Raw genomic sequence first — 13948 nt, 5'->3', positions numbered from 1 at the left:
CTGGACATTGATGGTGATGAGGAAGTGCACAATGGGTCCTTCCTGCAGTGCGCATGGTGGAAGGCAGACGACATGGTTGTTGTCGAGGCGTGCTTGGGAGCAAAGGCAATCGACGTCGCAGGAGCACATCAGTCACTCCGCGGCAGACAATAACTTGCTATCTAGGTGAACCATGCTTAAAATTCTACTCTGTGTTCAAGCTCAGTTTGGTTGACTAATTTGTCAAGTTCAGGTTTCCAAATGACATGATTCAAAAACCAATATCTTAGATCCTTAGATATTGAGTAAGTCAATTTTTTCATAATTTTATCCTGAGTAGCAAATTAGAAAAACAAAGGAATCAGATGTTCGCAACTCTAGATTCGAGTTATATGATATAGAAGATAGAAGAATTGAAGTTATAGATCCAATTTTGATTTTGTTGAAACAACCAAGCTTTGACATCTGAAAAACATTACGAGCTGATTCCAGTGGAGTATACAAAGATTATTCCAGACACGTGTTTCGGTAATAAACTGTATACACCATGTAATCTAACATAGAAGATCACAGTACAATGCAAGGTAAGGTGGTTTTGATTTTTTTAATAAGCTGCTCATTATCTGATTAAATTAAGCCGATTGAAAAACCACCTTAACTTATTTCAAAGAAGAATACATGTGGCTTAGCGCTAACACAATTAGCCATCTCCATATTTAAGTGGATCTATCTGTAAGCAAAACCAAGTTAATCAGATGAATACCGAAGTTTGCTAAGGAATTGGGTAAAAACATAATGAGCAGCTTTTGTTAGAAGTCGGGGTGTGCCTTTCCTGGTATGAGGTGGGGATGTCTTGTTGCTAACTTGGAAGATAGGAATTCGTTTTGTTAGAGAACTAGCGAAACAATAGATGTTGACAGGAGGAACTGCTGAGGAGAGGCGATGGGGGGCGACAGGTCCCGCCAGTGGAGCACAGTAGATGTGGTCTGCGATGCTTACGAACAGCGCCTCGTCGTTGGGCCTGAACGCGGCGCCGGCCACCTCCCGAAACACATCCACCTCCCGCTATACTCGGTGTATGTGCACTGAAGCGCCCCAATCCTCTGGAACTCAAATGTGATACAATTACTAGTCCAGGAGGCTAGTAAACACATTTATACAACAGATGATTTCAGATCTGCTTAAACGGGACAAACCTATAAAGGTGGCGATCAACTTTAAGAGTTGGTTCACAACTTGGGACATATCATCAGAGTGGGGTTGAAGCAGCCCAATATACGCAGCGAAGCAAATCAGCGGTCCAACAGCCACAGGCAAGGTTGGGAACAGTCGTAACTCTTACCTGATCTCCTTTTTCTGAAAAAAAATAAATAAGCAAGGGTGAGTACAAACGTACTCAGCAGCCCACCTTCACCCGCGGAATGGGGAAATCAGATATAATGCATGGAATATGTGGAGCTCAGGATATTTTGCAAAAACAGCAATATTTTATGCAGGGTTGTTTTGTAAAACATTTTGTATTTTGCAAAGCGCATCCTCTCCCAAAGGAGCGGGAAGTTTTTCAGTATTATAACAAAATCCCCTGGACTAAACCATCCAGGTATCTCAGCAGTTTCCCACTGGTTTTCCTTTTCAAAAACAGCTACTGGACTTCCCGTCCACCATAGCTCACGGCTAAACCGCCGAACCTTTTAAAAACCATTTTTCTCAAATGCATCCTTTTTTTGAAAACAAAACATTAATTGCCATACCATACCAGACTCATCCATTCCTGTGGACACGGACTATTCGAATAGGTTTTCAAACTCTGCGCAGAGGTGTACACTTTACCCACTAGTTCGGCTCTGCGATCTCATGATCAGTGAGATCCGAATCCGAATCTCTTTCTTTCCCCGCACGTCCTAACCTTAACGGTTATCCGGAAGGAGTCAGGCCACCACCATGTCCAAATCGGACAAAACTTTCCCCCTCCTTATCCTCCCGGTGCTTCCCAGCCTTCATAACCCTGGGGTTGGACCGTACGAGTTCAGATTGAGTGACTGCCCACACAGTCTCGAGTGGTTGTACTTGTCATGAGTATAGGTAGTGAAAGATGGCAAACCGGTCCTTATACGAGGGGACAATCCTTCTGCTCACGCCTAAACTAGCTGAGCCATCACCTTAGGCCCTCCCCTAAACCAGGGAGTCCCTGATCATCCCTACTCAAAGGTGATAAGGGTGAAAACCCTTCACCATACACATTTTGAAAAGCATTTTCTTTTGAAAACTCACACCTTTTCTCAAATCATTTGTAACAAATATATCAAGTATTAATTGCGGCAAGCGGCTGGGTGGCCATAATAACTTGTCTCAAAATCATATCATGCATAAAATAACAGGCTGAGGGTTGTGGTTGTAAAAGCATAGGTAATTTATGCATCAAAGGGATCCAGTGAGCTTGCCGTGCTTATCCGGCGAAGGGGAAAGAGAGCTCGCGGAACTGGCTTCTGGCTCCTGGCGTAGACTTGTAGATCTGACCTCCACGAGACGGTACGAACGCTCCGATAACTATGCAACATGAACAAGCAAACATACAAACCAACAAGTATACCAACAAATATTTAGTATAGTGGTCAGAATAGTGATATATGGATGGGTAGAGTCTTGAGTAGAATATGTGTCATGTGGTGTTGAGATATTGCTGGTGGTGGAGCGAAGGTGCTTACCAGGAGGGTGGACTGGAGACGAAGCGACACTATGCGTGTAGCTGGCAGAGCGGAGTAACTGAGTGAGTGGGGTGTTTGCCTTGGCTGAGGGTGTTGCGTGTGTGTGGAGAGGGAGAGGGTAGCTGGGTGTATTTATAGCTGGGTGTATGTGGTGTAGCACAGCGAAGTTCACTGTTGGTGAGAATAGTGACGAATGAATCGTCTGACTTAATATGAACAGGAGAGTTATAGGCAGAATATGGGACGAGAGTATTTTGGGATTTTTCTGGAACATGAACCATGCTTAAGGGATGGCATGGTTGGATAGGGAATAGTTTGATAAGAATTTAGAAACGAGAATTATTGGAATCTGAGTTTGGAAGCCTGGTTCGAAGGAATCTCAAGTTAAGCGTGCTCAACTTGGAGAAACCTAGGATGGGTGACCAGATTGGAAGTTCCCTACTGGAATGAAAATCACAATCACCGGAGTTTGTATAACTGGAATATGGGTCTGGCTGGTCTTAGGTGGACTGGACAGCATGATGGATGAGTAGTTGAAATTTGGGGTGATCGGATGATCGATGAATAGTAACAGTGAATAGTAACGGTAAATAGTAACGGTAAAAAAGTAACGGTAAATAGTAACGGTAAAAAGTAACGATAAAAAGTAACGGTAAATAGTAACGATAAAAAGTAACGGTAAAAAGTAATGGTAAATAGTAACGGTAAATAGTAACGGTAAAAAGTAACGGTAAATAGTAACGGTAAAAAGTAACGGTAAATAGTAACGGTAAAAAGTAACGGTAAACGGTAAAAAGTAACGGTAAATAGTGATGGTAAATAGTGACGATGAACGAACGATGAACGATGAATAGGAACTATGAACGAACGATGAACGATCGAATGATCGAACGAACGAACGATCGGAGTTTTGGCAGCATAACGACAGGAAAAGGATTATTTGGACGAACGAACGGACGAACGATCGGACGAACGGACGAACGAACTATGAACGATCGGTCAAACGATCGGACGAACGAACGATCGGAATTTCGGCAGCATAACGGCAGAAAAAAGATTATTTGGACGAACGAACGGACGAACGATCGAACGATCGGACGAACGGACGAACGGACCATGAACGATCGGACGAACGATCGAACGATCGGACGAACGAACGAACAACTAAGAACAGGGGGGCGAACGATCGAAGAACGACCGAACGATTCTTGTGCTAGTGTGTGCTTGTGTGGAACATGGAGTGGGTGTGTGTGGGGGGGAGAGTTGCCATGAAATGGCTTGGGGTGGGATGAGAGGAGGCCCTTGCCCCTCTATTTATAGCCATGGTGGGGGGATTAGGGGGAGGGATGAGAGGATTAGTGGGATGATGAGAGGATTAGTGGGAGATTAGCATGGATTTGTCTTATATGAGTGTAATTATCTTGTAGAGCTCACCGTATGACACCGGAGGCATACGTATACGTATGGGCATGAGGAAAGTTATGAAGAAAATATTTGTAGGGACTTAAAAATGATTCTGAAGGTATTTCTCAAGAGGAAAATACTTGGAGATATATCGGTGAAATATCTGGGCAGTATTTCTGGAAAGAATTTGAGGGGGGTCACTGAGGAAATATCTGTAGGATATTTTGAGGAGGATTTTGGAGAGAATATAGACCACTATATTTTATTTGTTGATATCAACTCGCAAACAAACATTTTGAAATGAAATTTGAAATTCATTTTGAATTTAGAGCGAGTTTGAGAAAATTTCAGAATTTGAATTTTTTGGGATGCTACATGCACGAAGTCAGTAGCCTCAGCCGCGTTCCGGAACCTGCTGTCAGGGAAGAAGCGGAGACTCTGGACGGCGTCGATGCAGCCTGTGTACCACACAAACGACTTCGAGAAGCTGAACGTGCCCCATAGTAGGCATGCCGCCTGCGGAGCGCCATCTAGGACCATCCAATCTCAAATAATGGAGGGAGAGGGGAGGCACGCGAGGAAGAAGCCAATGGTGGAGGGCGCATGAGGAAGAAGGCAAGGAAGTAACCCTAACACACAAGAACTTGTGGTCCGAGCAATGGAAACACAGGATAACAGTTCGTACCTGCCGGAAGAGGTGAGGCGAAGTCGAAAACAACGCGCAGGTTGCGGGGAGAGGCGGTAGAGGGGGACCGTAGCAGCATCGGACTTCTCTAGAATGATCTGGTCGCTTGGAATTGGAAGAGGCGAGAGGTCCACCGAGAGTAAGAGTTGGTAGCCGTTGAGGTCGACGAGGACGGGGGAAGGGGAGTCGTCGAGGATGAGGCATCGGGCGGGGCGCCTAGGACGGAGAAGACTGGGTCGTGCACCGTCTGTCAAGGCGCGACAGACAGAGGTTGGGGGTGCGCAACGCGAGCGGGGGCAGGCGGGGGCACCGCGTGGGTGTGCACGCCCTCGTTCCTATCTTAATAGAGTAGTATAGATACGGTAGAAATAACTTCTATATTGTAGCAATTTAGTTTAGTTCCTCTAAACTTTTTTTTGCTCCGTCTCTCCACTGCTGCTTTTTATCAGTTGCACCCTTGGAGGGTTCATTTTCACTGACAGATGATCCTGCTTCCTGTTCCAAACGAGATGGACATCTGCTCGGTGCAAAAGATAGAGCCGTCAGTAGATAGGCTACCCCATGAGGATTTGTTTAGTTATTCTAGCATTGACTCTCATGTACATGTGTTGACGTGGATTGTAGTGTAAATTAAACTAATTTACATTATAATCCACCTCAACACACGTGGATTAGAGTCTAGTATCCAAACACCAACACAGGTAAAACGACATAAATATTGTTTCACTTCCAAATGTTGATTTCTTTCAATTTACCCCTTTTCTATTTTCCTCTTTATTCTTCCACTTGGACGGTTCAGGTGACTTAATTTAAAATATTTTCAGATAACATTTTTATAAATCCAACTAGTACAAATATTTTTTTACTTTTCTGATTTATTATTTATCTTGTAACCTAGCCTATCATATATTTTTTCATGACTAAGTATAGAAACAATTATAAATTGTTGATTATCTTTGCCAACGTAGAAATCAATTTTATCGGGTTTGTAGTTTAATATAATGAACTTTTTATTGTTGAAACGGAAAATTGCAGATTATACTTGCATACAATGCAACAAGCTGAACTTGTAAATTTAGTAGAAAATATATGATATAACCATTGTCTGAAACAAAGCTAAAAATCAAGAACCTGAATTTTAGCAATTCTTTTATTCTTTTAAGGGTGTTGACCGAACCATCTGATCTTACCGACGAGAAGAGCCTCACTTCACCACATGTTTACACTTTACACCCATGGTCCACTTGATAATTTGATCGGTGATGACGCCGACAAATTTGTTTGTGTGGTCCAAAACATACAGTTCGGATGCGTCAGCATCAACACTGCAAGGCAGTCCCCCTTTTTTCAAATTTTAATTAAAAAATGCAGATGATCTCATGCTCGGCATAACAATTTTGTAACTAAAAACGAAATAGCAAAAAACCACGCTGTTGCGCTGGTTATCTTCGTCAAGCACTCTAGTTGATTTCCCATGTTTGTTTGACATCACATCAAACGATCTCGCGAATCACCATTCCTGGTGCTGCTACGAGACGACCATGAACTACCGGGGTCACCTTCGATAGGCATCTCGATCAGATCTCATATCTGACCGACCAAGGCCGGGAGGCCGGATCTCTACCTCATCTGGAGATTGCTTTTCTCAACGTGGTCGCACCTCCACCGCTATCACTAGCAGGATCGGTCGCCGTCAAACATTTGAACTGTTCAAGTCCTAGGAGATGGGGTAGTTTCCTCCGGCACAGACCACACACGACACATGAAAAGAGCATGTAGCAATGATTCGAACAGAAACTGAATAAGAAATTTGTTGGACAACCGACAGTTGGGACAGTAGATACACATCAGAAACGCACCTGCCAGACTTCTCCGGAAGCAAGGTCCAAAAGCTTCAGAACTCAATTTTTTTTTCTCTCTCCATATTTTCCTAGCCGCTCAATTATTATACCAGTTGTACTACCAACATCTCAAGCCTGCTATACCAGTACAACGAATTCACCACTCTATGCAACTCCTTTTCGCTTTTCTATTTCTGTAGAACTGGGATTTCTTACAAGAATATATAATGACGAGTAAAACATAAAGTACAAAAAAAAAAGCTAAACTGGACTCAATGGAGGAAACAGATGAAAAGATGTCTGTCAAAAGATCCTAAAAAAGATCTAGCTCCAACCGGCCGACGCCCCCTCGTCCTTCCCGGGCTCCATTCCCATATACAATTCCGGGCAAACGAACTCGCCGTACCTTGAGTACCAGGTTAGTTGAAATTCGCAAGCATGTGCGCCTAGGAGCAACAAAATCCAATCCCAGACTGCTGTGCAAATCACCCAAACTTTCGCCTATCTATACACAAAAAATCACCCGGCGGCTTGCGGCAGGGCAGACGCCAAGACCAGGCAGCAGCCTCAGAGCTACTATATTCGAGCAGGAAACCCGAAATTCTGAAATGTTCTGATCTGACCTCCACGGCCGGCCGTGACAATTACGGTCCCCCAGGCTGACCGACCTGGAGCTTGATCAGCACCACTGGGAAGACTGGCACTAGACCGAGGGCTCTGCTTTGTTGGCGTCATGAGCTCTTCAGGCCAAGTTGCTCTATCACCACTGTCATTTGAACCGGTGCTTATGGTATAGCCACTTTGAGGCTGGAAATCAGAAGAGTCTTGCGGTTTTTCAGGGGCAGCATGCAGCGCAGAATGCTCCGATACAGAATCCCGCTCATCGTGCTTCGCCGAGTTTGCTCTGGATACCACTGGGGAGCCGTTAGATGGCAGTGCAACGGCAACTGTCACATCCTGGCAGTGGAAATATTCATAGGAATTGGTGACAGTAACATTCCCCTTGCTTCTGCCCTGTTCAAGGTTATCATCGATTCTCCATATGTACACGTGGGAATCCTCACTTGCTGAGATCACATAACTCCCATTTGCAGCTAAACTGGCTGAAATCTGGCTGTTACTGTTTCGGAAACCTGAAACAGAAGAGAACAAAGAGTGAACAGCCATTACACTAGAAACATCTGAGTAGAAAGTTAAGCATCGTTGCTTCAAGGGAAAAAAATGCATACTGGACCCATCAACGCTCAGATATAACTGTGTTATCATGTTAAGTGAACAAGAGGACCTATCACCTCAACAAAGTGGAGAATGACAGGTTTTGTCACTCTGTTGAAAGCACATGACAGACAGAAGAAACTCGAAAACGCTACATGATTCAATCAACAGAACATGGAAATACGTTGTTGGTAAATATATAATTACTATATGATTTGATTGCTGCCCATCTGTTGTAATCCTATCAAACTACAGACACCGGGATTCTAATACAGAGAAATAAGTTTTTAATGAGCAACCAAAACAGGTTTTTAAAATGTAAGAACCAGTCATTTTACTAAATCACTTCTTAGAAGCAGATGATAACACTGTCAGTACACAATTATGCCTTGCAAAAACAAATGATGTGATGCACCTACTGATCTTAAAAAAGCTCCCAGACTCAAAATTTGATACCTTTGTACTTGTGAACAAGATTAAGGCCATCAACAACCCTGATTCTTGAATCTGCAGATGTGATAAGGACCTTTGAAGTACTCCCTGGGAGGAACTATTCAAGGAACTATTATTCAGTAAGACAGGAAGCTTAATGATGAAAAAAAACTGTGTAGACATCTTGTGAAGTATATTCAGTTTTGTTAGCGCTATGCACCTGAAATCCAGTGATTTTCTTCTGACTGGACTTCTTTTTCTTATTTTGCAGGTCAATTTGTTTCTTTTGGAGAAGCATATTATCTGGTCAGAAAAAGTAATAGAAGAGGTAAGTCATAGCCGAAGAGAAAACATGAAAACATGATGATATGATGCAGGTGGAGAGGTACCAGATGTATCATAAATATGGCAGCTGCCTTTATGGGAACCAATTAGTGCGCTCTTCAAAAAAGAAAGAAATATGTCAGGCCTTAACATGAAGAAGGTACTAGATCAAAAAATTATGTATAGATGATTAAAACCTGTCCATCTGGGGTATAGCAAGCAGCAGTGATCATTTCATGCAAATCTTTCCAATCAACAATTTCACGGTTTTGAATGCTCCATATGCGGACTTTTTCATCTAGTGATCCACTAATGAAGTATCTATCATCAACAGGGTTGAACTGGATGCAAGTCACTAGGATACAAGTTCAACAAAAGAAAATTCAGCATGCTGGCAGTGTGACAAACATTACGGGCAAGGGGCAGGTAACTCTTACCATAATCACTGTGTGAGAATGTTTTCAGACAGGAAGTGCTCGAAATGTGCCACAACTTCACCGTTTTATCCATTGAAGATGAAAGCAAGTACTGCAAAGCATTTCAAAAAGGTGTCACTGGGAAATTTTGTAAGAGTTAATCCATGTGACTTAGCGCCAGGTCATAAATTGAGACTCCACAACTTGACGCGACATGACTTAGTGACATGTTTATATGACCTGTTTCATGATGTTACTTAAGTTGTGAGCACCGAACATACAACCCTTTATACTTGCATTTAGTCAATATAAATTTTTTAAAAATGAAACACATGATGAGGCAACATAATCCTAGATTTTGGAAGCCCACACACCTAGCCTATGCTATATTGTGAAGCATATAATATCTATTTGCTGACTAAACAAGAAAAAGATGGGAATTAATAAGTAGCAGATATTTAAAGCCGCAATAATAAATAGGCGTTGAAAAAAATCATGTTCATGGCAATCTGAGCATCAGTGTTTGGTATATTCTTTCACCATTTTAAGAAAATTTCCTCCAGATGTTTGCCATGGCCTGATAATGGCTATACGCTGATAAAATCGCCAATATGTGCATATACAAAAAGGTAAAATAAAATAGCTTGGAGGAAGAATGCCAAAGGTAAGTCGCAAATAATTGAATATATGCATTTCAAGTTACCAATTCAGCCTTCGCAGCTAACTACGCCAGAAATGCATTAAAATAGGCAGCTCTAGGTGCTAGGTTATTTCTGTCCTATCATGGTTGGACCCAATTGCCACAAAGATGGACTGTTGAAATAATGCTTCATAAAAATGTGCCATTAAGATTTCTGGAGTAAAATGAATAACAAGAACTAAACAATTGCTATCTATAATAATAATACTCCATCCGTTCTTTTTTATTTGTCGCCGATTAGTTCAAAAATGAATTAAGGGGAGACAACAAATATTCAAAAACGGAGGTAGCACTATTTATGGCATGCATCTAGATTTCAGCATTTATAAAGTTTTACTCGTCAAGTATCAACTAGGGGCAACTTTAGAACAAACAGCAACGCTAGAAATACCTGGGATTTGGACCAGCAGAGATCAAGCACATCTTCTGAGTGCCCCATGAAGGTCCGAATCGGTTTTTCTGACAGCGCAAACACATGCTCTGGCAGCATTAGCCGGTCTGAGCTCACAGACCTACGACCCTCCAAGAACCTTGCCCGACGCTTCTTCTCACGATTGCTCCCATCCACACTGCTGGCCACGGCTAATGTTGGCTCCGGCGAACCGTTGCACACCATCGCAACAAAAGGATTGCACGCTCCGTTCTCCTCGCGTTTCCTCTCGAACTCTGACACTTCCCAGACATGGATCACGCAGTCTTCCCCAGCACTCGCGAGGTACCGGCCATCTGGACTAAACCTGATGCTCCAGATGGAGCCATCGTGAGCCTGGATCTCCTGGTTCATGAACAGGCCACTGAGCTCCTTGTACGACTTCCCATACTGCCTCACCTTAACGCGCACCGGGCCGTGGCGCACGGCTCCAGCGCTGTCCTGGCTGTCGTCTGTGGCCGAGCTGGACCGGCGGCCGCCTTTCTCCGAGCACGTGTCCTTGTCGTCGCTGCTGCGGCGGTCGCGGGAGCTGGCCACCACGGAGCCGGCGACGTTCCGGATGCCCCGAAGCCAGCTGCTATGCCGCCGCCGCCGCCGGTGGCGCGTCGCTCCGTTGCTGGAGTCGGAGTTGGAGCGCTGGACGGGGGTGGACGAGCCGGAGCTCGCAACGTTCTCGCGCCGCCGCATGAGCTCCTGGACGATAGGCGAGCGGCCGACGCAGAGGTCAACGAACTCCTCCATGGTGAGCTGCCGGCCCGTGCCGACCTCGCGGAGCTCGGACCCTTCCTTGACCACGAACTCGCTGCCGTCGTCGAGGTTCCGGATCAGACACCTCGGGTCGGCCTCCTCCTCCTCCTCCTCCTCCCCTTCGGGCGTGGCCTCGGAGGAGCCCGGCGACCGCCCTCCCAGCGGCGGCTTGGTCGCCGAGGCCGGCACGGCGCCGCCGTCTGATCTGGATCGGGAGATGGGCGGCGAGGCCGGCGCCGGGCGGACGGGCACAGGCCCGTCGTCGTAGGAGACCGATCGGCCCATCTCGAGGCGCGCCAGGGCGGGGTCCCCGGCGAGCCCCAGCATCTGGAGCAGCTTCCGGCGCCGCTCCTGCACGGGCGCCGGCTCGGACGTCCACACGTCGAGCGCCGCTGCGGCGGCGGTAGAGGCGGCCCCGTCCCGCCGCCGCCGTCGCGGGTGGTCGCTGTCGTCGTCGTCGTCGTCCGAGGCGGAGGAGCAGGAGGAGGAGAGCACGCCGTCCCGCGACTCGTAGAACACCTCCTCCCCGCCGCCGGCGCTCATCTCCGCGCCCTCATTGACCGGCCTGGGAGTTGGAGTCGACAGTCGACACAGCGCCGCCCCGCGGATAGAAATCGTCCCGTCGGCACGCCTCGACGAGGAGGGAAGCAAAGCGCCCGCGGCTACGCGCAGGTGGCGTCAGTCAGTCAGATATCCACCACCACGGGCACGAGGCCCGCGGCCGGTTCGTCGTCTCGTCGGACGGGCCAGGGTTCCTGCCCCGTGCCGCGCGCCTGGCTCTGGCCTCTGGCTGCCTGTGCCTTTCCTCGAAAAGTGGTGGTTGGCGCTGGTGCCGTCGTCGTTGTTATTGGGGCGGTGGTGGTGATGCGAGGCAGCCCATCCTCTCCCCCGCTGCGTGCATCGTCGTTGTTGGCGGGGGTTTACCAAGCGCGGCTACTGTTTACTGTCCGGCAGGCAGGCGGTAGGTACAAATCGTCTTCCGGCGTCCGGCCTCTCCGGCGAGGGATGGTACGTTAAAAACCTGGCGGGCATGGGACCCAGCCGTCGGCCGGAGCGGTCGGGCGCGACAACTTGGGAAAGGGTAACCGCTCCGCTCCTGCCGTTTCGGGGAAGTGGATTAGTGCAAGGAGAAGGGCAGGGACAGGCCAGGAATGCGGTCAATTTGGGTTGGGGGGCGTGTTTTGGGAGTTTGATGTCCCAGTTATGTACTGTACGAGACGCGAGAAGAGGCCGTCTGTGGTGGTGCGCTTGGGTTCTTTTTACTTTTCGCCGCTCCGGTCCGGCGCAGGTATTGACGTCGTCACCTGTAGTGTACCCGAATCCTGGTAAAACTTTGCGTCCACCAGTGTCCTTTGTTTTGTCTTGTTCGTTGATGATATGATTTGCAGAAGGTGGAAAAGGAAGTGGCTTTTGAATTTCCGTTCAGCAAATGTTGCGGGGGGTGGGGACGGGGGCCAGGCAGAGGGATCCATCGATGTCAACGAAGCCTCCCTGTTGCGAGAGATGGTGTTGGCACCTGTGAAAACTTTTAAGATCGCGTAAACAAATTAAGGAAAGCACACACACGCAGGCGGCACGTGCCATGGCTAGCAGACTGGCATACCCCGTGCCGCGTGTCAGGACCACGGCGCAACAGTTGCTCCAAGATCTACCCAAGCCTCCCCGCGCGGCCGGCCGGCGAACAAGCACAAGTCGCAGGCCACGACAAAGCCCAAGTCGCACCACGCCCCGCGCGCGAGACGACGTACCGCTGCGCCGCAGTCCCGGTCCCGCCCGGGTCAGCAGGAGCGCCGCGGCACGGACGCATCTGGTCATCTGGTGTGTCCCTTTGGTCGACCGATCGGGGACGAGCGGAGCAGGCCGCCGGCGGGGGCGCAAGCGCGACGGCGACCCCCGCAAGGCAGAGGCGCAATCGCAAGACCAGCGCCCCCAGCTGCGCTCGCGTCCAAAAGAGTTCCGCGAACCGCAGTGGCCGCAGGCGGGCGGACCACCGACCTCGGGCGGGCGGGCGGGTCCCCGCGGCAATTACCCGCGCTGTCGGAGCAGCTAGGGGCAGCTGGATGTCCACGCTACTCCAGCAGTAGGCAGTATAGCCTAGCCGCCCCTCTATAGCTCTAGCTAGCCAGGATTACTGGATTATTCCGGGACATATACACGCACCGTACCGTACTGGCGCACACGTATACAGTAAGGGGCCCGTTCTCCGGGCGATCTCCGTACCGTACGTACGCCCAGGCCCAGCCAAACAAACAAGTGAACGACAGTGCCCATGTCTCCTACCGTCCTAGTACGCACCTGGTTATGTTACGTGTGGCCAACATGATTTGCGCGGACAGGTTAAGGGGCCCTAGCTGGATTAAGCAGGCTTTTGGGTGGCGGTGGCACGCAGCATTGGCCAGCTCGGCAGAAAACGACGTGGTGAAAACAAGGTTTTAAGGATGGTGTTCCACTGTTCGTAGTGTTGATTGGGATGAATTGCCTGCCTCAAAGGGTCACGGCACGGCGTCTTGTATTTATAGCAGCAGATGGTTACATATTTGGCAGCAGATTACAAGCGTGATTGACGCAACAATCGGAGGCGCAGCTCCCTAATATGAGGAGATTAGTTTACTAGAATAGATAAGGAATTATATCTTTAACACCCCCCCTCAATCTGGACGTGTGAAAACTAAGTTCAGATTGTTTCTAAACTGCATGAATGCAGGACCTGCTAATGGTTTAGTAAAGGCATCCACAAGCTGGTCTTTGGTGGAAATTGGCCGAATATCCAGTTGTTGAGTAGCAACCCTTTCGCGAACAAAGTGATAATCAACTTCAATGTGTTTAGAGCGCCGATGAAAAATAGGATTGGCCGACAAATATGTTGCACCAAGATTGTCACACCAGAGTGTAGGTGGCCGCACCTGTGATATGCCAAGTTCACGTAGCAAGACTTGTATCCAGATAACCTCTGCCGTAGCATCAGCAATCGCCTTGTACTCAGATTCAGTACTAGAGCGAGAAACAGTCGCTTGTTTCCGAGAACTCCAAGACACAAGATTTCCACCAAAAAATATAGCATAACCACCAG

General features: G+C 47.6%; 1 protein-coding gene across 1 annotated transcript; it reads right to left on the bottom strand.

Annotated features, from left to right (window-relative positions):
• Positions 1–6670: 6670 nt before the first annotated feature.
• Positions 6671–12059, bottom strand: LOC103641868 (WD repeat-containing protein 44). Its single transcript, XM_008665182.4, has 7 exons — positions 10093–12059; positions 9023–9113; positions 8783–8940; positions 8651–8702; positions 8482–8564; positions 8286–8379; positions 6671–7747 (listed from the first exon to the last, which is right to left on the bottom strand). Exons 1-7 carry the CDS (start codon positions 11419–11421, stop codon positions 7191–7193), a joined length of 2364 nt encoding a protein of 787 aa, XP_008663404.1. The 5' UTR covers positions 11422–12059; the 3' UTR covers positions 6671–7190.
• Positions 12060–13948: the final 1889 nt, after the last annotated feature.

Source organism: Zea mays, chromosome 10 (genome assembly GCF_902167145.1).
Source record: "Zea mays cultivar B73 chromosome 10, Zm-B73-REFERENCE-NAM-5.0, whole genome shotgun sequence".
Classification (NCBI taxonomy): Eukaryota; Viridiplantae; Streptophyta; class Magnoliopsida; order Poales; family Poaceae; genus Zea; species Zea mays.
Note: the sequence above shows the minus strand (reverse complement) of the source record. Positions and strands in the feature narration are given on the sequence as shown.